Source organism: Tachysurus fulvidraco, chromosome 13 (assembly GCF_022655615.1).
Source record: "Tachysurus fulvidraco isolate hzauxx_2018 chromosome 13, HZAU_PFXX_2.0, whole genome shotgun sequence".
NCBI lineage: Eukaryota > Metazoa > Chordata > Actinopteri > Siluriformes > Bagridae > Tachysurus > Tachysurus fulvidraco.
Window position 1 is genome coordinate 28412557 of NC_062530.1, and position 24547 is coordinate 28437103.

A 24547-nucleotide genomic window follows, 5' to 3' on the forward strand; every position below is an offset into this window, starting at 1 on the left:
ATATTGCTGTGGTATAAGAGGAATAAAACACTGAGGGACATAATGTAATGATTTGTACTCATACTGTCCAGTGTCACCCGGAGGAGGACAGGTTCTAAAAGGTGAGTTTTGTCATGTAGTCTGACACACACACACACACACACACACACACACACACACACACACACACACACACACACACACACACACACACACACACCACCTCTAGATCATCAGGCATATAAATGTACATTGTGTAAGCTGATTTGTGACAATGTCCAGGGGTAAAATCACAATACAATTAAAACTGACCTGCATATGTACTATTTCTGATTCAGATTGATCTCAACACTGGTGACACTTTACTCAGCTTTAATACTCCACATTATAAAGAAGGGAAGTGTCAGGGGAACAAATCACACGTTACTGTAATGTGTTCATTATCAGATTTTGAGAGGTAGGAGTAAAGCAGGTGAATATAAATGATCATCTGCACAATGACACCTTCTCGTTTCTTCTACACTCGTCCAGCAGAGGAAGGAGGAAAAGGAAACTAATACAGACATGTTGAACACACAAGCCTCTTGTCTCCTTGATTCTTGTCTTCCAGCAACCCACAATTCTTATAGCCCACACTTCTTATAGCCCACAGTTCTTATAGCCCACAGTTCTTATAGCCCAGAGTTCTTATAGTCCACAGTTCTTATAGCCCAGAGTTCTTATAGCCCACACTTCTTATAGCCCACAGTTCTTATAGCCCACAATTCTTATAGCCCACAGTTCTTATAGCCCAGAGTTCTTATAGCCCACACTTCTTATAGCCTACAATTCTTATAGCCCACAGTTCTTATAGCCCAGAGTTCTTATAGCCCACGCTTCTTATAGCCCAGAGTTCTTAAAGCCCAGAGTTCTTATAGCCCAGAGTTCTTATAGCCCAGAGTTCTTATAGCCCACAGTTCTTATAGCCCACACTTCTTATAGCCCACACTTCTTATAGCCCAGAGTTCTTATAGCCCAGAGTTCTTATAGCCCAGAGTTCTTATAGCCCACAGTTCATATAGCCCAGAGTTCTTATAGCCCAGAGTTCTTATAGCCTACAATTCTTATAGCCCACAGTTCTTATAGCCCAGAGTTCTTATAGCTCACACTTCTTATTGAGAACAGCAATCTCAATAAGTAAACTTTTGTTCTCTTCAAGTTTGATGTCAGCAAGAGCAAATAACAGCAAAGTTAAGTTGATGTGATTCTGTCTCTAGTCTCTATCTCTAGCTAAATTAGCTGTGCAGTGCTGCCAGTGCAAGTGTGAATGTGTGGCAAATGGCTCACGGGTCAGGTAGGAGGGCCCCTTAGCAGAGTTTTGCTTAGGGCCCCAGGGAGGTCAGGATCGGCTCTGCTCACAGCCCACAGTTCTTACAGCCCACATTTACATCCTAGGTGTCTGACGGAGCAACACAGATGCTCTTTTCTCCCTGCTGCTATTAGACTTTACAACCAAAGCTGCTCCTAATGAACCAGTCACCATAATACACAGTTATTACTCTTTAACTGCAATAATAACAATAACAAAGTATTTTAAACATGTACAATAATAAACATTTTGAAAAATGTGCAATATTACCTATGTGCAATATGTCTGTTAGTGTAACTATTTACTCGTGGTCTCTTTTTTTTTTTTTTTACATTTTATTTATTTATTTATTCTTTGTATTTATACATTATGTTGTGTTTATACTGTATATTATATTATGTCTTTATTCTTTTATATATTTGCATTTCTTTCTCTTTGCTGCTGTAACAGAGAAATTTCCCCATTGTGAGACAAATAAAGGTTTATCTCATCTAATCTAATCTTATAGCCCAAGGTTCAACTCAATGTTGAATAAAAGTGAGCTGCACACATCCTGTCCTGTATCTTATAAACATGCAGCACTAAATACTGTAGGAAGCCTACATGATTTATGAACTCCATTCATACAGTGTGTAGAATCTGTGTAGAACTTTGTCTCGTCTTCTACTGAGTTTGTCTGTCATTCGAATCTTCAGTATATTTCCTTCATCCGTTTGACTCTTAATGACCGACGGCGCACCGACTCGACATTAAGTAAGGAACAAAGTCTTGCGTTTAAAGAGGTTAAATTAGTTTATTCGAGGATTATAAATTCCCCTTAAATGTTTTTATAGACTTTAAACATTATTTATAAAGAAACAGAAAGCATGCAGAGAAACAATGAAGTGAATATTATAGACAACACATTTTATTGGGGTGTATCCTGCCTCGATGCCCGATGACGCCTGAGATAGGCACAGGCTCCCCGTGACCCGAGAAGTTCGGATAAGCGGTAGAAGATGAATGAATGAATGAATTTTTGATGCTTGTAAGAAGAGGACAAGACCAACAGCTACACGAACTGATAAAACTGTCTAGTAATTCACGCTAACACAACAAACATAATTATAGTGACGATTCTTGATCTGTAAGATGACGCTCGCGAGCTGAAGGCACAGTGTAAGTGCACTCGTGTGTCTGAAATCTAGTTAAATCTGTGAAACCCTGCCCGCATCCTGAGCAGTGACACAGCTTGTGTTCCGTGTGGAGTCGCTGGTGTCGTTGTAGAGAACTCCGCTGAGTGAAAGTCTTCCCACAGTCCGAGCAGCGATATGGTCGCTCTCCCGTATGGATGCGCTGATGCGTTTTCAGAGTGCCTCTGTCCATAAAGCTCTTCCCACACACTGTGCAGAGAAACGGTTTCTCACCGGTGTGACTGCGCTCGTGGATCTGGAGATGGCTCAGGAAAGGAAAGTTCTTCCCACAGTGCGGACAAGGATACGGCTTCTCTCTCGTGTGAATGCGAGCGTGTGCTTGGAGTTGACTCCGTAGTGTAAAACTCTTCTCGCACTGTGAGCAGCGGTACGGTTTTTCTTCCGTGTGAGTGCTTTGGTGTGTCTGGAGATGACTCTGTCTCGTGAACCTCTTCCCGCAGTGCGAGCACTGATACGGCCTTTCTCCGGTGTGAGTGTTCTGGTGAAGCTGTAGCGAGCTCATCTGAGTGAAACTCTTCCCACATTGTGAGCACTGATACGGTTTCTCTCCGGTGTGAATGCGCTGATGCTGCTGGAAAGCGCTCTGCTGTATAAAACTCTTGTCACAGTACAGGCAGTGGTACGGCCGCTCTCCGGTGTGAATACGCTGATGCAGATGGAGGCTGCTCCGGTGTGTAAAACTCTTGCTGCAGTGCGAGCACCGGTACGGCTTCTCTCCCGTGTGAATGCGTACGTGTGTTCGGAGATTACTCTGCTGTGTAAAGCTTTTCCCACACTGTGAGCACGGATACGTCTTTTCTCCCACGTGAACACGCTGCTGTCCTTCCGGATGGCTCGGTAAAGTAAAACTCGTCCCGCAATCTGTGCAGTCGTGCATTTCTTCCTGCAAGCTGGTATCGTGGTGAGAAGGCACCTGCTCACTACTGGAACTGCTTGTACTCTCCAGATTCTCGGATTTAACCTCTTCTTCTTGCAGCGTTCTCACGTATTCCTCGTGGTGGCGTCGTCTCATGTGTCCGTGGAGGTAAACTCGAGCTGTGTAGGAAAGCTGACACACGGAGCAGGAGAAGACTCGCAAAGCTTCGCTCATTTCTGAAGTGCAAAAAGAAAACATTGGTGAAATTCTACACATCGTGGCTGGAAGCAGCACAAAGCATAACGTGTAAACGGACACTCTTCTACATAAGGGCTAGAGCGGATCATTTTTCACCTGTACAGGTGCGCGATATGGGTAAAAGTTATATGTGACTGAGCTGTACTTTGACTCTCGCTATCTGAGACACTGCACGGTCCCGAGTCAGTGAGTCAGTCACCTTCATATTAAACTCTTGCTATATGTTCCATGATGTGTTCGATCTTCATTCGTACATAACATTATGTACACGTTCCTCGGTTCCCTGACGTTAGGTGCTTACATGGAACCAGTGTGCTTTGCACCACCTATTGTGGTCAGTAGAATGAAAATTAGTTTAACTTTTACCTGATGAAATAAGTGACCAAGTACTGAGGTGATGGGATCATTTCCAGTTTTAAAATGATTCCAGTTATAAAATTTAAAGCAAATAAGCAATAAAAATTACAGTGTTTGGACATAACCATTTGCAGAGCACTTTTTGCTCCAGAGCAAGTCGAAGGTAACCCCGAGATCTTGAGCGTATTCCTCCTCATACCACACCAAGAGCTCCTGTCCTGGTTTTATGGGTTGACAGCAACGGTAGATAATCCCCCCTTTATACTGGAAGGCGACGAGGTTCTGTTCTTCATCATTACGAGCGCAGTTCACATACCTGCCGTGAGGGACATGAAGGGGATTAAAGTGATCTATGACAGGAAGGCGTGAGATTATAGGTGGGGTCTGCGTTGTTTGAGAAATGCAAAAAACTGAGTCGGGACGACAAACTAAAGAAAAAACAAAAATGTGTAGCCAATGAGCAGAAAGGGGCAGGGCTTGTCGATATGGGCGGAGAGAGTGTTCAGTGCACATGTGTGACATTAGCAGAAAGCGGTTTTAACATCGACATGGAGGATAAAAACAAAGAAAGAAAGAGAAGAAAGACTTACGATAAGGACAAGAAGTAGGACGTGTTAATATAGGATCAGCTTTCCAGCGCTGGAGAGAACTGAAGGAGCAGGAAGTCGGCCACATATTCACAGGTTGGAGTTTCCCGAGTCAATAACTCCTGAGCTAAACGCTGTTACTACACAAATAACACCTCTTTTCTATCGTAGTAATGTAGAGAGGCAGCTACAACCGCGTTTTGTGTAGTAACAGCGTTTAGCATTGAACTCTGCCCATATTGACAAGCCCCGCCCCTTTCTGCTCATTGGCTACACGTTTGGTTTGATTTTTGTTTTGTTTTGTTTTGTTTGTCGTCCCGACTCGGTTTTCTGAAGCAGTTCTCAAATATCGGAGACCCCACCTTTAAGATGTTTTTCTAAATTGCTGAGTGTCAGAATTTAGCAGTGTATAACATACCTCATCCAGTTAGAATACATCTCTCTTTTGGCATCTACGTATTCCTCACACTGTCTGTTCCTAGAGATCTTAAAAAAACAACAACAACATATATAAGTTATAATTACTTAACATTTATAACTACACCAGAGATGTAATTCCTCTTATAATTGCACATCAAAAAAATTAAAGTAGGCTTCTCTGTCTTTGTATCACCTTTTTTTTGATTTAGAGAATTCTTTTCCCCGTTTTCCAACAGAAAACAGAATTCTGAACAGTTGCTGAACAGTTTACAGCATACTTATAAACTACCAGTCTGATCTTCTCACATGTTCTCAATTTAGTCCATTATTATAGAAAAAGAAAAGGTAAAAAAAAAGAAGAAGGAAAAGTATGAAGTTTGGGCTGTGCACGATGTTTGAAAGCTAATGTTGACATTTGAAATCACCAAAACAAACACACCCCTAACCCAAATGGGTGTCACCCCTGTTTTGATAGCTCCACCCACACATACATACGGAACCCAGGCAACTATTATGGCGGAACCTGCTGGGGCGGCTGGCAGAGGGGATATTTTTATCAGTAAATGAACACAATGAGTAATACTGTGGTAATACTGTGGTGTTTTTGTAGTACTGTGTGTTGTACCATGAGGTTTAGCTCCGTTTCACACGGAAGACGTTCAGTTCTCTCCAGCGCTGGAAAGCTGTTCCTATATTAACACGTCCTACTTCTTGCCTTATCGTAAGCCTTTCTTCGCTTTTCGTTTTTATCCGCCATGTCAATGTTTCAATCGCTTTCTGCTAATGTCACACATGTGCACTGAACACTCTCTCCGCCACATATTGACAAGACACGCCCCTTTCTACTCATTGGCTACACGTTTGTTTTGTTTGTCGGCCCGACTCGGTTTTTTGAAGCATTTTAAACATCGTGCACCGCAGCTTTAAAGCTTTTAGAGGCTTGACAATAAAAATATAATAATAATAAAAAAAAAAACATTAAATATTGTCTTTATTATTATCATCATATCCAAAAGCTCACTAGAGGAACAGAACACACAGGTGTGAGGTTATTTCACAGAGATACCAACTTCAGTTGCACTTTGAATATTTCAATAAAACTATAGCTATAACTCACCACCCAAGAGTATCCACTGTTCAGGGCTTCCTCTTTATCTACCAGTTCTCCCTGGTAGGGCCCAAAGTGAGCACCAACTGGAACAGTGTCCCCCTTATTAAACACTCCCAGTCCTGCACCAGTAATAAGGGACTGACCAACCTCCAGACTGTGAGGGAGGGTTTGTCTGGCTCGGTCAGAGACTCCCATGGGAACGGGGGTATCATGGATGAAGAGAGCTGGGCCATGAACCTCACACTTGTTGTAGAAAAAACATCTGCAGTCCTCACAGTCTGGACGCAACAAAGGAAAGAAATAGACAAATAAATACACATGAATAAATTTCTCTAATTTACACATTAAAGGTGAGGTGCACGATGTTTGGAAAATGAGTCAGGCCGACAAACAAAACAAACGTGTAGCCAATGAGCAGAAAGGGGCGTGTCTTGTCAATATGTGGCGGAGAGAGGGTTCAGTGCGTGTGTGTGACATTAGCAGAAAGCGATTGAAACACTGACATGGCGGATACCTGCCGTTACCTCTGCCTCGGGTTCTAGGTGTCGAACGTCGTCTTCCGCGTGAAACGGAGCTAAACCTTTCACGCTACAACACACAGTACTACAAAAACACACTTGTATTACCATAGTATTACTCATTGTGTTCATTTACTGATAAAAATATCCCCTCTGCCAGCCGCCCCAGCAGGTTCCGCCATAATAGTTGCCTGGGTTCCGTATGTATGTGTGGGTGGAGCTATCAAAACAGGGGTGACACCCATTTGGGTTAGGGTTGTGTTTGTTTTGGTGATTTCAAATGTCAATATTGGCTTTCAAACATCGTGCACCGTGTCTTTAATTAAAGCACTCTTACCTAAGCATAATGTTCACATTTTACATTACAAGCATGATGCTTTTCTCAGAAACAACATATAATTGTTTCTATATATATATATATATAGAATATATAGAATATATTCTATATATATATTGTATTCTACATATAAACTGTTGATGGTTTTATTCAAGGAACCAGTGGCTGGAGCTCTGTGTTGCTGGGAATTGAACTCAAAACCTTTTCCCCAAAAACCTTAAACAGAGAGCCACCACTTCCCTTACATGGTCAATAAGAATATTCACATTACATCAGAAAAAGCTGACAAACCACACAAATCACCTGCTAGTACAAAGGTAGGTTAAGACAATAAACAACACAGAATGATAAAGAGTTAATTAGACTCAGGCTGCTCTCACAGAGGTACTCGTCATCATTAGGTTCTTCTTTAATGTAGATGATTTTCAGCTCGTTGTGCATGGTGCTTTCACTGGTGTCTTCGTTCAGCTGCATGTTCTCAGCCTCCAGAAGTGAACACAGAACAATGTGTGAACAAGAAGCCAACAAACAGCATCGATATCTGAACATGAAGGTCTGAATGAACATGTTATAGTGCATGAATATTTACCACTAGTGAGCATGGCTTCAAGGCTTCAGTCCTGCTGAAAGAAAGAAAGAAAGAAAGAAAGAAAGAAAGAAAGAAAGAATGAAAGAACATTACAATGCAATTAGGAAACATCTCTGATGGTTTCCACCACATTCTGGAATCAGCTTTATAGTTAATGTGTGATCATCAACAGTCCCCTAAACAGCCAGTCACGTCTTCTCTAAGGGAAAAGTTGGTTGATTTTCCACGATTTCTTACATTACCCACAATGCCATACTGTCTGCTGTGGGGTTTAACTATCACTTGATCTCTCCCTAATGAAAATGCTGCAGCGGCGCTTTAGTACTTTAGCACTGAGTGAAATCTAAATCGCTTTCTCCTTTGTTTCGGAAGCTGAGAGTGAAACTGATCACTTTTCTTTGAGATTATTTATATATTTATTTTACGTTTTTAACCCCCAAGTAACCGCACTACTAACAACATCATCATCATCACCCAAACGTCATGGCCCCCAATACAAGAATATCTCTAGAATTAATGCACAAAGCATTTCAACATTGAATTAGGTTTATATAGTGATAAAAAAAAAAATCACTGGAAAGGAGCAAAATATATATGTAAAATTTAACACTTTACATTTATAAAAAGATTTGTTGTAGTTTATTTAAAAAATTTAGCTGTATAATTCTGAGGTAATTTAAATCAAAATATTACAAAATTACAAACTATATTATAATATTTTTATTTCAATTACCTCAGAATTATACAACTGAATTCCCTATATGTCTTTTAAATAAACTACAAAAAAATATAAATATAAAAAGAATATAAATATGAAAAATATACGAATTATAGTTTGTCGTTTATTTAAAAAAGTTACCGTAATAAACGTCTCACAAACTTGTACAGTGACATGATTGAATTATATCATTAAACCGTCCATTAAAAAACATCATAGTTAAAAATAATTATAAATATGTGTAAACTAACAATGCCCACTGAAACAGTAAAAAAGAAAAATTCAATGCTAACAAACTTCCTTAAACGATAAATTGTACAAACAAACAAACAAACAAACAAACAAACAAACAACAACACACCACTGATGGACCGTTAATAAAAGTTACCTCAGAGCTCCACAACCTGACAGTGTATTAGGGCTCCATCCCAAATGCCCCACACAGTGTATAGTGCACTAGTTAGTGTGTTAGACGTCATCACTACGCGCACCTAGTGCACTCACATAGGGGATGTGCGGTTTATTAGGATTTATCCGCTAACCGTTAGCTGAACAACACAGTTAGCAACTCACCTCGAGCTTTAAAGCGGAATGTAGTGAAACACCTCACATACAGAGACTTTTATTCATTTTAAACCAGATTAAATCTATAATTCTGCTGAAAACACTGAGAGAAATGATTTCATGAAGCGATGATGAAGCTTGATCAGAGGAATCAGAAATCCTGTCAGGAAACTGAAGTGTGTTTCTTCTACTGATGTCAGATCCTGGATACAAACCTGCAGATTGCCACCTACTGGGGCATCAGGGTATTACTAACACTGTACCACTAACCACTGATCCTAACACTGAGCTCCTTCTTACAGGAGAACAACATCTTTGAAGAGTTTCAGTCAGGTTTCAGGCCCCATCATAGCACAGAAACTGTACTTGTTAAAGTTACAAATGACTTGTTCTTAGCTTCGGACCAAGACTGTATGTCTTAGATCCTAATGTACTATCAAACTAAACTAAACTAAACTAAACTTAGATCCTAATGTACTATCAAATTACAGACCTATCTCACACCTTCTGTTTATGTCTAAAACATTAGAAAAGGTTGTGTCTGTTCAACTGAGCTCCTTCTTACAGGAGAGCAACATCCTTGAAGAGTTTCAGTCAGGTTTCAGGCCCCATCATAGCACAGAAACTGTACTTGTGAAAGTTGTGAAAGGTTCTTAGCTTTGGACCAAGACTGTATGTCACTATTAGTTCTACTTGACCTTAGTGCTGCATTTGACACTATAGATCACAATATTCTCCTAGATCACTTACAAAATTACACAGGTGTTCATGGACAGGCTTTAAGTTGGTTTAGATCCTACCTGTCTGACCGACACCATTTTGTAGAATTAAATGGTGAATCCGCCAGTTTATTTCCAGTTAATTATGGGGTCCCTCAAGGATCAGTTCTAAGACCTCTGCTTTTCTCGATTTACATACTTCCATTAGGGAACATCATTAGGAGGCATGGGATTAGTTATAGTATATATATATATATATATATATATATATATATATATATATATATATATATATATATATATATATATATATATATATATATATATATCATCAAAACCAGATGAAATATCTACATTTTCTGAGTGTGGTTAAGAGATAAAAGACTGGATGAGCTGCAATTTTCTGTTGTTAAACTCTGATAAGGCAGAAATACTACTTATCGGTCCAAAAACCAGTACACAGAAGCTCTCTCACTTTAACTCCCATTTAGAGGGATGTACTGTTACTAGTAGTTCGACAGTGAAAGACCTGGTGTTTATTAGACAGTAACTTGTCTTTAAACTCATATCACCATATTAAAAACACAGCCTTCTTCACCTTAGAAATATCACCAAGCTGAGAAACATCCTGTCTGTATCTGAAAATTTGTACCAGCTCCAATTGTCTTCCGTGCGATGAAGATTTTGGACCTCCACTGAGATGAGGCCGACTCTGTGAGAATCCTGAGGCATCTAGAGATCTACCAGCTCCAGTTGGACTCTGTGATACTAAAGAGGAGATGTGAACTCCATGTGTTCTTTGAGGACAACAACCTCCTTATCATTACAACATTTATCAGACTGTATATATATAATCACACCCCCAGTGTCACCCAGATGAGGATGAGTTTCCCCTTTGAGTCTGGTTCCTCTCAAGGTTTCTTCTTTTACCATCTAAGGGAGTTTTTTTTTCTCCTCCCCACAGTCACCTGAGTCACCTCAGACTTGCTCATTGGGGATAAATACAAAAACATTTAAATATATCTAACATTAATCTTGAACTTTGTATTATATTAATCTTTATATTATTCTTTATAATAAACCTTTGTTTATGTTAATATTCTGTAAAGCTGCTTTGAGAAATATTTTTTCACTGGAGTGTTAAGAACAATACACGAAACAAAATGCTACAAATAAGACAGACATATAGACATGCTTAATAAATCTAGTGTCTAATCTCATTTAATAACATAGTTTATATAATAATGATAATATAATGATATGATAATATAATGTTTTAACATAATAGGAACAACAACATTTCAGTCTATTTCCCATTCATGTTGTGAACACTAAAGGGTTAAAAGAGAAAGTGAAAGTAAACTGCAGCAGAATAACGGACTCGCCCTTATGAGTGAATGTTATGCATCATCAGGTGAGATTAAACTGATGTTTTATTTCTTTGTCCAGATGTTTAGAATTTTTTATCTTGAGGCTTTTTTTGAAACATTTATGGCAGGGGTGGGGAACCAGTCAGAGACCAAGAGCCACATGTTTTAACGTGTTACCGCAAAGATTCACATCATACACATGGGCACACTTGATCATCTCCTTTTTTCCCCTTCCATTTTGACAGCGAACTTGACACAAATTGTTTATTCAAATGATCTTGCTAGTACTGGGAAACTTTGAGGTATTTTCATCCCACTCACATGCGCGTTTGACGAAAATACCGTATTGAACTCATGCGAAGCGAACACGCTTATTAAAAAGAAACAAATACAAACTTCGATATGAACGTAAGAGCCACATGAAACCAAGCAGAGTAGATGTTCGGGAGCCACAGGTTTGTCTTCCCTGATTTATAACATCTGACAAAAATATTTTTTCTTTTAGTTTGTCGACAAAAATATTGATTTGGTCAGAAATGCATTTGATGGTTAGTGCTGATGCTGATATCATTTTTAATGCATGCAATCTGAGGTCCTGCGCTACAAGGAAGCAAAACCTTCATCTTGTATGTTTCAGAAATCATTAACTGTTGTTTTATAAACCACCCAGCAGGTGCTGCACAGGAAGAGGAAGCAATTGCAGTCTGATGGATCCTGAGCACCTGTTCGTGAGATCGAGGCTAAAAATCTCTTCTAAGCTTTAATACATCTTGTTTTTTGTTAAATCATTTGAATGGAAAAGGTAAGAAAAACAATATACACACATCTGTAAATATAATGCTGATATTCTCGCATTCTCACATATTCTCCTTGAGTAATTTCACTCCATGATTATAATTGAGATAAAAAAAAAACCTTTTACATCATTTTGCTGTTTGCTCTGATATATTCTTGTTCTGCTTATGTACACATTACAATGTTTCAAAATAATATTCATTAATTTTACATCAGTAACAATTTATTAAAATATAATAAAATGAAGCCTGAGTGTCATTAAGCTAAAATGACTCTGTACTAAGCAGTAGTTTCACTTTAATTAGAAATAGCTGTGCCTTTCATTTTAAAATCATTTACTGAAAGACAAATCTGCATCACTTACAGCTTGCGTTTAAACAATTAAAAAACACATTTGGTAAATCTAATGTGAGCCACAATTTCACACAAATATTTGGGCTTATATCCAACATTTTCTTTTACTTTCCCACCAATTTATCATTATCAAAGGGTGAGGTGAGTTCAAAGGGGCAATTTTGAGATTGTGATAAAACTGGTTTAATATATAGCATTTATGAGGTTTGATGAGTTCAGTCATTTTATCCTCTCCTAATGAATTCCTAACAGGATTAAGACTGAAGTAGATGTTTGACTTTCTGAGAGAATGTCAGGGGAGTGTCAGGAAATCCCAACTACTGAAATGAGTCTACCAGAGGGACAATTTAATAATGAAAGGTAAGTCAACTAGATCTATTTACTACTTACAGTCAGTCACCGTTACTGCATAAGCAGAATAGTTGAAAAAACTCAAGCTTGCATTTTGCAAACCACTGATTCCTCTCACACATATTTATACCATAGCTACTGTATATCAGATGTTGGTCTATAATGTGTGTGTTGCTCTCAAAAAGAAGTCTGGAAGTGATGTTTCATGTGTCATGGGCAGTTAAATTGAATGAAAATCAATTTGAAAAATATAGCTGCAAGCAGCGATGGCGGGCCCTCGCACGTTTTTTTTATCGCTATACGGTGCTTCCCAGAAAACAATGCACGGTGGGCAAGTGCATCAAGTGGGTAAATATCAGTGGACTATTTTATGTTGTTACTGACCCATTTGGGGACTGTAGGTAAATGAAACCCCACATTTTAGACAAACGGGGGCGCTAGTGAGCCACTTAAGAGACACACCTTTGTCTGACCTTTTTGTCCATGCTTAACAGCTGACAAATGTGATGTATGTGTCAAATTTCAAGTTAATCTAAGCACGCCAAAAGCCACTTTTGAAACCATCCAAAATGGCAGACTTCCTGTTGGGCAGAACTAATAGGTTTGATAGTGAAATTTGTTCAGGTCGATGAGATCTATATACATACCAACTCTCGTACATGTGTGTACATGTTTGGCCGATCTGTTCACCAATATTTATTTTTCCAATTCCTGGGGCGCTACAGAGCCCTACTGCCACTCCTATGTTCCAGCCTTTGACCGGTCCTAATGGCAGATGACTTTGATGTCTGTGCCAAATTTCCAGTGTTTTTGAGCATTTTAAGGCACCCAAAGTGCATGCCAAGTGCTTAAATATGCCTGAAAATGAAAGTAAAGTTTGACGCGTTACCATGGGAAAAGCGTTCGAGATATCAAAAATTATCATCTGCAATGTCTCGGCATCATGTTCACCACTGTTGGATTCAATCGCATGAATCCTCTAGGAGGAGTATTTAAAAGTTCATTGCATGCAACTGTGAAAAAATCCACCTTTGTGACACACACTTCCTGGGGCCTGTTGGAATCCTTGGATGCGATCGGAATCCTTGGCCAAACATACACACCGCGTGTCATTCCATTAAGACATTTTTTGCTTTAGATATTAGACACTTCCTGTTTCTCTGAATTCGCCATAACTTAGTCGCCTCGCCATGGCAGCACCGTTCGAGATATCAAAAATCATTTTGCAATTTAGCAAGTGCAACGTCTCAGCATCATGTTCACCACTTTTGATGTCAATCGCCTGAATTTCCTAGGAGGAGTATTTAAAAGTTCACTGCATGCACTTATAAAACAATCCAAAATGGCTCTGGCCCTTATAAAAAAAAATGCATTTTTTCTGAATAGACACCTAAAACAAAAACCTTCCAAACTACTGTACTATGGTAAATACACACAACATTGTGTGTACTGTCCTGTTTATGTGATATTTCTCTCAACTCTTTAGTGGAACAGAGAAAAGGCCAGAATCTCCTGTATCCTCTGATATACCAAGCTTTAAGGATGAACAATCAAAACCATTCCTCGACCAATGTAAGGATGGAACATCCTCTCAGGAAAGGTATTCATTTCTTTTCCTCTTGTACATCATCATCTAATCTTCAGACAGTTTATCACACTGGAAGTTTTAACCTTATTCAAATGTGGTTTGTAAATCATCTTACAATTAACCAGAACTTTTTGGACATTGGTTTATTGCTCAGTTTGTTTGTAAGACACTTGTTATGACCCAGGCTAGGGTTGAGCTGCAATTGAGTTGAGTAATTAGCTCAACATTCAAGGGATTGATACCTTTATAATATAACCAGAAATGACAGACACACAAAATGGTTACCACTAAAGTCTTGGTATATTGTAAAAGAAGCAATGTATACATGTATATATACAAAACTGTACAATGGCGTGACTTCAGGGCAGGCCAAGGCAAAAATATTAAAGTGTCAATTTTTTTTGAGCTTAGTTCCCAGAAAGAAAATCAGCAAAATATACAGAATATAACTTACCAAACTCCAATTGTACAAAACAGAGAAAAAAAGAACCCACCCCCAAAATAAATAGCAGCTACACCCATCTTAACAGAAAATAACAATACAATGTAGCAAAAATGCAACAGACAAAATAAGAATGCAACAGACAAAATAAACATAAAATTATAAGTCTCAGCTACTTTGCACTGTTCATGCTATATAAATTACAAGGGGGGAATCATTTCTTTTGTTGTTTGCATCATTTGTATTCAAAATATTTATGTTTAACATACCCACATCCCAAAACTTGTCAAGCCACACAAATATATACATACATACAACTTTTTAAGCTTCCATGAGCGATATATACCCAACAGGCATTAAGTCCAATACAGGTGAGATCAAAAGATAGTCCAGTAAACAGAAAACAGTCTTATCTGTAGATGAACAAGAAGGTGTTGGAGGTTAAGGTCTGTGGACAGAACCCAACCAAATCCCAGATAGAGTTTCTTCAGCCGAGTAAGCAACACATATGTCCATACCAATCACACATAGTCATAACAAATGAACAAAATAATCCTCTTGGAGCAGGAAGACAATAACGTTTTTCAAAGCAGAGGTAAGATGGCCATCACCACAGAGCATGAGGTAACTTCAAACAGGCTCTCCTTTTTTACTCTTCCACCTCCTGTTTTATCCCTTACAGGACATATCCCTATGTGTCCCCCTAGTGGCCAGGATGAAAGAGCAACAAAAACTGTGTTAAACCCTTTATAAAATATACATAATAATAATAATAATAATAATAATAATAATAATAATAATAATAATAATGTTCTTTATTAAATGTTGTCCACTACTGTAATCACCATAATGAGAATGATCATTACAGCTCTTCCTGATGCCAACAATCATTCTTTGTTTTTGTGAATAATTATGGTTTATTACATACAATTGCAAAATCGTACTTTTTTCTAATCTTTCGAACTGAGGAAAGACTAAATTCTCCTTTATCCAGCCAAGTCTCCTTTAAGAGTGACCAGACTAAGCCACTCTCAATCAACTTTGAAGATGAAACAGGCTCTCAAGAAAGGTATTGTTGTGAAAAGGTTCAGTTTTGTAGTTTTGAGTTTAATATTTTGTCCTGTAGGGGAGCTGTGCTTTTAAGGTTAGCTGTGCTTAGTGACCAGTTTGGACATTGAACAAAAGCCATTTTTCATGTTGATGGTAACCGGAAATAAATGAATATATACTCCTTCGATGAATATATGCTCCATAGATGGAGCAGCAAAGCAGGGGGCTGTGACACTAAGGTGAATTCTGACTATTCTATCCAGCAGTAATTTCTGTGCTATGTGAAATGTTGTCCTACCTGACTCCCAGGCAAGCTCCTCTATACCATCACAAAAAAACAAATTTGCACAGAGGACCAGGTAAACTATGCACTCCTTTCCAGGTTGGGACCCAGCCAGTCCCAAATCTTATGGTAACAGAATATACACCTGCTAATCTGTATATAAAATGACCTGCTACCACAGGATTTGGGAGAACTTTAGAACTGTGGGACTGTAGAAACAGAACACTTATCCAGCCTCTTAGACCAAAAACTTGCCAAAGCTTTACCTTTAAACATCTCCAGGTATGCCTAGAGGTAGGATGCAGGAGCTTCATCCAAACAGGTGATCCCTTTCCTCTTGTCCTCTCCCCTGAATCTGACATTCCTGCTTTGGTTTCAGTAGCTCGCTTTATGACTTTGCCCAAACTGAACAAGGACTAAATTTTGTCTGCACTGGAGGAAATCAATGTAGATGATGATGAGCAAGCAGCCACCAAATTGCCACCTCAATCTGTGGTGTCATTTTGCAACCTGGGTTTCCCCGGTAAGGACAGGGCATCTCCAGTAAGGACAAGGTCTGTCATCTCTTCTAGGCAGGCCAAAAGGTATTGTGATGCCTGGTGGCAAAGGTTCCTGGAAACATCCCCTCTGGCGTTATGTCAAATCATGTCCTCCCACAGAGGGCCCAAGCCAAAATAATAAACAAAAAAGTCTAATAGTTAGGTAACTATTCTTACCTGAAAGAAAAGAAAAGAAAAATACAGTGGGACTTCCCCTGACTCCCTAACAAAACACACAGGGGAAAAAGATTAGATTAGATTAGATTCAACTTTATTGTCATTGTGCAAGGTACATGTACAGAGATAGTTAGCAGAAATGCAGTTAGCAGCTAACCAGAAGTGCATAGATGGCTTATTTACAAGTGGCATTGTAATAAATAAGGGTATGAGGTTATACAGAAGGTGTAGTAATATGTACATTGAAGTAATTATACTGATATACTTGCCCCTTTGCGACACATGTTTTCGGATTGCGTAGGAAACCTTACGCGCCCCCACTAAGGAGTGTATCTTAATTTGCACGAGGTCGTGTTGGAAAAACAAGATCAACTATTAAAAGTTGGTCTTACCTTGAACGCAGGTGTCCTTCGAAGTCCCCTCGGTCTTCTAACAAAGGATCCTCTCCAAGGTCTTCTACTTAAACTATTGTTTGAATCTTTAAATGAAGGAGGCAGACTTAGACCTTTTTGTCTTTTCAGGTTCCTCACAATGGGAGGCCTTGTTTTTATTAAAAGTAGTGTAATACAAATAGGTGTGTGTAATATATGTAAAATAAAAATAAAAAGATTACAAATAAAAACTTCCTTCAAATAATCAAACAGTACTAGAATAAGTAAAAGGTATTAAGATGCAAAGATTATAACAAACCAAGAAACACTCTCCAAGTGTAAACTTGCATTTGTTCTATGATGCAACTAAAGTATAACATGCACTAGGCTGCTTACAATAGAATGCACACTCAATGTGATTCAAGGCGAGCTTTTATACTTTTTTACTGTGGCCAGATTTGGCTGTCAGGTTTGGTTGGCTTTGTGCCTTTTAGACGGCTACCATCTTATTTCATAAATACTTCTCGGTTTCTCAAACATATCTCACCAGCCGACTCTGTGTGCGCTGCTTATTTCTTTTCTTTTCTAACCTCACGGGTAACACTTCTATATGTGGTCATACTTCCTGCAACTTCTCAGGCTGTGATTATATAGAACTGAAGCTTTCTTTCGCCATGGGATTTGACAGCAAGCTATAAAACACTGCGCATGCAGATTACTCCCCGCGAATACACAGAAAGCTTAACTTTTAACAGCAGGCCTTGAAACACGTGTGTGCAGATACTCTCAGTAATACACAGTAGGCTTTATAAGTGTTTACTACTAGAAAGTTTACAGTAAAATACACAAGATTAATCTAATCAACTCTATTACATGAGGATACATGATTATAAGTAAAAGAAAAGCATTTCAGAATTTTTCTTGAACATTCTGAAAATAAAACATAATAACACATAATGCATTATAGTCTTCTTTTTTCTTTTGGAATCTTCTCCAGCTGTCTAGGTACAGCGTCTGATCCCTCGATGTCTTCTTTTAAACACTTATATTCAGATCTTTTAACTCTTCAACCAATTCTTCAACCTTTTGGATTTTTACATCAATCTGTCTTTGTTTCTTCCCCTTACGTTTCGCTTTTCTTTCCCTATTTCTCCTTCTCTTTGTATTATCTATGTCTGTCTGTCTGTCTATTGACGGATAAGTTAATAATTGGTCGTGGTGTACCTTGATATTTATTATTATTTATTTGCTGAGGACCAGTATTAAGAAAAACAATATCAGGTATGTAGAGTCCTGTAACTCCATCCAGTACATGCCGGTGTCTGATAACATCTCTTGCATGCCGCTGGCTCACAACAACATGTATAAGGGTATATATACTGTGGTTTTTATATGTATGATACAGTATGAAGTGGTATGACAGATATAGCTGTACAAAAGGAATGTCATTATGAATATATATCAGTGCAGAAACAGCCACGGGAAAGAAGCTATTTTTCAGTCTCTTTGTTCTGGCTCTGAGACAACGGTAGTGTCTTCCCGATGGGAGAAGTGTAAACAGTCCATGGTTGGGGTGAGAGGGATCTTCTGATGTTGCCCCTAGCCCTTTGCAAACAGTGTTTTTTGAAAATGTCCTCCAAGGTGGGTAATTTAATACCAATGATTTGTTGGGCGGTTTTCACCATCCTTTGAAGGGCTTTACGGTCTGATGCTGTGCAGCTGCTATACCACACTGAGATGCAGCTTGTGAGGATACTCTCAATGGTACAGCGTTAAAAGTTCTCCAGTATCCTGTAGCACAGACGAGACAGAAAATATAGGCCCTGTTGTGCCTTTTTGATCAGGATGGAGGAATTCAGAGACCAGGTGATATCCGCAGAGATGTGTATTCCAAGGAACTTGAAGCTGGGTAAACACTCAACAGCAGTTCCGTTGATGTGAATTGGAGGACGAGTGTGATTGCCAGCATGTCTGAAATCCACAATGACCTCCTTGGTCTTTTTAGTGTTAAGTTCCAGGTTATTGTCCTCACACCATGCTACTAGGTGCTGGATCTCCTCCCTGTAAGCCGTCTCGTCATTACCTTCAATCAGGCCTACCACTGTTGAGACATCTGCGAACTTTATAATGCTGTTTAAGGTATGGACAGGTATGCAGTCATGGGTGAAAAGGGAGTATAGTAGTGGAGACAATACACATCCCTGGGGGACCCCAGTGCTGATGGTGAGACTGGAGGAGGTGACAGTGTTCAGACGAACAGAATGATCTGTTCGTAAGGAAGTCCAGAGTCCAATTGCAGAGTTGTGTGTTGATGCCAAGTTGTTCCAGCTTCAGGGTTAGCTTGAATGGGCTAACTGTATTAAAAGCTGAGCTGAAACAGCATCCTGGCACCCATTCCAAAAAAAAAAAGGGCAGCCACACCACTACTGCCAGTGAAACAGTGCACAATATTACAGTGAATATATATATCTATTGTAGGGCTCTTAGAGAGATGGGACATGGAAGAATAGGCACAGAGATGGGGTTAGAGCAAACAGTGGTGTGGTATTTATTTTCTTCTCAGATTATTAGTGTAGCAAAAAGTCAGGAAAAGGAAAAAAAAAAATAGTTCCTTCTTTAAAGGGGCTGAAGGGGTGTTTGGGCAGAAGTCCAGGCTCCAAACCTAGATGGGCTGGAGGGGGACAGCAGTGCAAAGGTGAAGAAAAGGATGCAATTTGAAGTACTGGATCAGCTGGATGTGTCTTTAAAAGAGTATCAAAGAGACCTGGCGTTGGTGTCCTTCGCCTTGGCCATCCAGAGCAGAGGGGCATGGTCCGTCATATGGGTGAAGCATGGACCACCATGGCTTCTCATTCCACTGTGGTGTAGTTTTTCTCAGTGGGGGTCGGCTTCCAGGAGATAAAGTGCTCTTCACCATCGAACTCCTGCAAAAGGACGGCTCCTAGCCCCGTTTCAGACACATCCATCTGTAGTGTGAAGGGGCGATCGAAATCCGGATTTGGCAGTGCTGACCAAGTAGTAAGGGCCCCCTGAGCTGGCAGAATACCCGTTCTGTTGCGTCCGTCCAGTGTACCCGGTCCAGCTGACTTTTTCTTAGTTAGATCTGAAAGGGGGCTAGCTAAAGAGGAGAACTTTGGCACAAATCATCTGTAATAGCTCGCCAATCCCAAAAAGGCCCATACCTGTTTCTTTGAAGTGGGTTGGGGGTATTCTCTCATGGCATTGGCCGTCACAATATACAAAAAGTGAACCACAGCAACAAATCCAAAGGAAAACCAAGCTCAGGGTCATAAACAGGCAGAAGTCAAAACCAGAACAAGAATATCACAAAACACTATAATCACTCTCTAACAACACTGCAATAAACACAATGCTACTAACACCTTCCACCTTCATCTTTTGGATCATCTTTATAAAGCAGCTCAGTGATGAGGTCATTGATAGGGGCAGGATCAGGGAAGGCTGGAAACTGGCCTGGAATCAACCTGCACACAGACATGTACAGAACAATTCACAAATTCACAGGCTATATATATATATATATATATATATATATATATATATATATATATATATATATATATATATATATATATATACACACACACACACAGACATTGATGATGAACACATGATTTTTTTTTTGCATGTTTCAATGTTTCAGATCATCAGACAAATTGCAATATTTGTCAAATATACATAATGCACATGGCCCTGTGTGAAAAAGTGTTTACCCCTAAACCTAATAACTGGTTGGTACTCTCTTAGCAGCCAGAACTGCAATCTAGCATTTGCGATAACTTGCGCTGTGGAGGAATCTTGGTCCTCTCATCTTTGTAGAATTGTTGTAATTGGAGGGTTTTCGAGCATGAACCGCCTTTTTAATTTCATGCCACAGTATCTCAATACGATTCAGGTCAGAACATTGACTCGGCCACTCCAAAGTCTTCATTTTGTTTTTCATCAGCCATTTAGAGGTGGACTTGCTGGTGTGTTTTGGATCATTGTCCTGCTGCAGAACCCAAGGTCACTTCAGCTTGAGGTCACGAACAGATGGCCTCACATTTTCCTACAGGATTTTTTGGTAGACAGCAGAATTCATGGTTCCATTTATCACAGCAAGTCTTCCAGGTCCTGAAGCAGTAAAACAGCCCCAGACCATCACACTACCACCACCATATTTTACTGTGGTATGATGTTCTTTTTCTGAAATGCAGTGTTACTTTTACACCAGATGTAATGGGACACAAACCTTCCAAAAATTGTGACTTTTATCTCGTCAGGCCACAGAGTATTTTCTCAAAAGTCTTTGGGATCATCAGATGTTTTCTGATTTTGGAACTCTGCCATTTTTTTTATCTGTGAAGACACCCCCGTTTTCTGACAATGTTGGTCTCAAATTCTCTAGATAATTACCTGTTTCTTTTATGTGAATAAATTGAATTTATTACATAAACTGTTTTAGAATGTATTTGACTCCTTTGTACTTTTTAGTGGAACCGAAGAAAGGCCAATTTCTCCTGTATCCGGATGTATGTCCTATAAGAGTGACCAATCCAAGCCACACTCTATCAACTTTAAAGGGGGAAGAGAATCTCAGGAAAGGTACTGTTGTCTTACTCTCACTCATCAATCATAATCTTATCTTCAGAGAGTTTCCCAAATTGGAATTGGTACAGAATTTATTGTTTTAGACAGTAAATAGGATCAGTATCTCATGACTTTGTCAGAGTTCAGTGTTTATTTTGCAATAGCACCAGAATACATATAAAGAAACTGCAATACAGTCCAAAATGACAAGCCACAGACAATATAATGCAGAGGAAAAGACTCAAATCAAAGACAGTCTGAAATAGGTATTAAATATTAAATACCTATTACCTATATTTGATACCTAATAAACAGGCATTAAATTAAAAAAATATACCCCAGAGTTGTAGTGTAAAGAGAAATAAAACACATTCACAGCAAGATGCAATGTACGCAACAAGCATATGTTACACCCCTGAACAAGGGGATAAATAATCACAAGAGTGATATGGGTGTTTCCTCACTGGAAACTTTAGTGTTATATATATTTTTGCAACAATAAGATGAGATATATAACTGTGTGTCATCAGCATAACAATGGAAACTAATCCCCTGTCTTCTAATAATGTTCCCTAATGGAAGCATGTATATAGAGAAAAGCAGAGGTCCTAGAACTGATCCTTGAGAGACCCCATAATTAACTGGTAGTAAACTGGAGGATTCACCATTTAATTCTACAAAATGGTATCAGTCAGACAGGTAGGATCTAAACCAGCTTAAAGCCTGACCATAAATACCTGTGTAATATTGTCAGCGATCTAGAAGAATGTTGTGATCTATAGTGTCGAATGCAGCACTAAGGTCAAGTAGAACTAATAGTGACATACAGTCTTGGTCCGAAGCTAAGAACAAGTCGTTTGTAACTTTAACAAGGATGTTGTTCTCCTGTAAGAAGGAGCTCAGTTGAACAGACACAACCTTTTCAAGTATTTTAGACATAAACGGAAGGTGTGAGATAGGTCTGTAATCTGATAGTTCATTAGGGTCTAAGTTAGGTTTTTTGATGAGTGGCCTAATAACTGCCAACTTAAAAGACTTCGGGACATAACCTAAAGATAACGAGGAGTTAATGATATTAAGAAGAGGCTCACCAGCTTTATGTAACACTTCTTTCAGTAGTTTAGTTGGGATGGGGTCTAGTGAACATGTTGTTGATTTAGCTGTAGTAATAAGTTTATCTAACTCTTCCTGTCCTGTACTTGTAAAGCTGTGTAAAGCCTTAGGTGAGATTGTGTCACTGGTTGCTCTCATATGTTGAGCGTCACCTATTTTATTCCTGATACCTTCGATTTTATCAGTGAAGAATCTCATAAAGTCCTCACTACTGAAATGTGATGGAATAGTGTGTTCAGATTTCTGATTTTTTGTTAAACTAGCCACTGTGCTAAATAAAAACCTGGGATTGTTCTGGTTATTTTCTATGAGTTTGCTCAGGTGCTCAGAGCCTTAGCAGCTTTTAGAGCCTGTCTGTAGCTGGACATACTGTCCTTATAATTCTAAACACCTCTAATTTAGTTTTTCTCCATTTCCGTTCGAGGTTACGGGTCTCCCTCTTGAGGGTGTGAGTATGACTATTATACCATGGTACAAGTGTTTTATCTCTAACCTTCTGTAATCTGACTGGGGAAACAGTGTCTAATGTGTTAGTGAATATAGCGTCTATGCTGTTAGTCATTGCATCTAGGTCGTTTGGGTTTGAGGGTACAGTAAGAAGTCCGGACAGATCAGGCAGGTTATTTGTGAATCTGTCGTTGGTGGTCGGAGTAATGGTTCTACCGAGTCGATAACGTGGTGAGACACAGTTAGTCTGTTCTATAGGTAGTGTGTACATTATGAGGTAATGGTCTGTGATGTCATCACTTTGAGGTATGTCAAAGTTAACCAATAGGTCTGAGAGAAAATCTGTGAAATCTCTAAGAAAAACTGTGCAGGGCCCTGGGGGTCTGGGGCCCTGGGGGTCTGTACACGGTCACTAGAGCAAGAGACATCAGGGATTTCTTCGTGTATATGTGCGCTAGTGTAACATTAAGGACGAGCACTTCAAAAGAACTAAATCTATGCTGTGTTCTCTGGGTAACAGTGAGGTAATCACTAAGGATAGTGGCGACACCACCTCCACCACCTCCACCACCAGTCTGACAAGGCTCGTGCTTATAGATATATCCTGATGGTGTAGACTCATTTAGACTGATGTATTCGTTTGGTTTAATCCACGTTTCGGTGAGGCAGAGTGCAGTAAGGCTATTATCTAAGATCATTTCATTTACAATAAGTGCTTTGTGTGCAAGAGATCTAATGTTCAGAAGTCCAAACCTTAAGACCTGTTTTTGTTTGTTTCTTTGGCATTTTTCTGGTCTAATTACAGTAAGATTATTTAGAGAACTTCTCGTGTATTTACTTTTTGATCTCACTGCTCGGGGAACAGACACAGTTTCTATGGGGTGAGCTATGTGTGCATTTTCTGTGTCAATGTGCTGAGGTGAAGGATGGCTATTGAGATTTCAATTTAAAGAGTAGTTTGCCAGTCAGAAGGTGTTCAGGCGCCCTGGAGATGTGGTCCGAGAGGATCTCCGCTCCAACTCTGCTGAGGTGCAGGCCGTCAGGACGGAATAGCCTAGGATGCTCCCAGAAAACATTCCAATTATTGATAAAGAGTAGTTTCTGAGCCTGACACCATGACTGTAACCATTCATTTAAAGCAAAAAGTCTACTGAACCTTTCAATTCCTCGCTGGTACGTTGGAAGTGGTCCAGACACGATGATCCTCGTCGTGGGCGCTGTGCTTTAGCTCAGTAAATCATGACTACATTTATCACGAATGTCAATAAAGTGCTTGAAACTCATTATACAAATAACATCACAAAATAGATTATTAACCGCATGTCTGTTAATTCACAATTGACATAAAATGCCGATTGCTCTCGTTACGAAGCTATTTTCCTCTGTGACTGAGCGGGAGCTCCGCTCACACACGCACATTTTACCCTCTGCAAACTTAACTCTCACTTACTCAAAATGTTACTAAAACACAGTAACTAAACCTCAGTTTTATATCAATAACGTACCTGAACAAGGGGAGAAAT

At 39.3% G+C, this 24547-nt stretch overlaps 3 protein-coding genes and 1 long non-coding RNA gene across 8 annotated transcripts in view; 2 read left to right on the forward strand and 2 right to left on the reverse strand.

The window, feature by feature from the left end:
• The window catches only part of LOC113657299, a 1727325-nt gene that overhangs the window by 1127022 nt on the left and 575756 nt on the right, over nucleotides 1–24547 (forward strand). The gene's annotated exons all lie outside the window — the stretch shown is intronic.
• The window catches only part of LOC125146171, a 1103650-nt gene that overhangs the window by 953556 nt on the left and 125547 nt on the right, over nucleotides 1–24547 (reverse strand). The window lies entirely within an intron of this gene.
• Nucleotides 2101–9038, reverse strand: LOC113638764 (histone-lysine N-methyltransferase PRDM9-like). Of its 4 annotated transcripts, none has more exons than XM_027140238.2 (7): nucleotides 8845–9038; nucleotides 7554–7584; nucleotides 7345–7447; nucleotides 6116–6387; nucleotides 4997–5064; nucleotides 4117–4307; nucleotides 2101–3612 (listed from the first exon to the last, which is right to left on the reverse strand). In XM_027140238.2, exons 3-7 carry the CDS (start codon nucleotides 7436–7438, stop codon nucleotides 2432–2434), a joined length of 1806 nt encoding a protein of 601 aa, XP_026996039.2. In that variant the 5' UTR covers nucleotides 7439–7447; nucleotides 7554–7584; nucleotides 8845–9038; the 3' UTR covers nucleotides 2101–2431. The 4 variants fall into 4 exon arrangements, with proteins under 4 accessions (XP_026996039.2, XP_026996037.2, XP_026996041.2 ...); XM_027140236.2 differs by having other exon boundaries at nucleotides 7554–7587; XM_027140240.2 differs by lacking the exon at nucleotides 8845–9038 and adding an exon at nucleotides 8660–8825.
• Nucleotides 10920–24547, forward strand: part of LOC113638759 (protein NLRC3-like) — a 266503-nt gene continuing 252875 nt past the window's right edge. For both annotated transcript variants that reach the window (XM_047822120.1, XM_047822121.1), the window contains exons 1-6: nucleotides 10920–10968; nucleotides 11598–11726; nucleotides 12326–12433; nucleotides 13911–14024; nucleotides 15449–15523; nucleotides 21369–21479. In XM_047822120.1, the coding sequence (XP_047678076.1) occupies nucleotides 12363–12433; nucleotides 13911–14024; nucleotides 15449–15523; nucleotides 21369–21479 (371 nt within the window). In that variant the 5' untranslated portion in view covers nucleotides 10920–10968; nucleotides 11598–11726; nucleotides 12326–12362. The remainder of the gene's footprint in view (nucleotides 10969–11597; nucleotides 11727–12325; nucleotides 12434–13910; nucleotides 14025–15448; nucleotides 15524–21368; nucleotides 21480–24547) is intronic.

Excerpts from the sequence above, each read along its gene's own strand:
- LOC113638764 (XM_027140238.2), bottom strand. The coding sequence starts at position 7,438 with ATGCAGCTGAACGAAGACACCAGTGAAAGCACCATGCACAACGAGCTG. Across the intron at positions 6,388-7,344 it reads TAATGATGACGAGTACCTCT|ACTGTGAGGACTGCAGATGT; the intron begins GTGAGAGCAGCC and ends TGTTGCGTCCAG. Across the intron at positions 5,065-6,115 it reads ACAGTGGATACTCTTGGGTG|ATCTCTAGGAACAGACAGTG; the intron begins GTGAGTTATAGC and ends TGTTTTTTTAAG.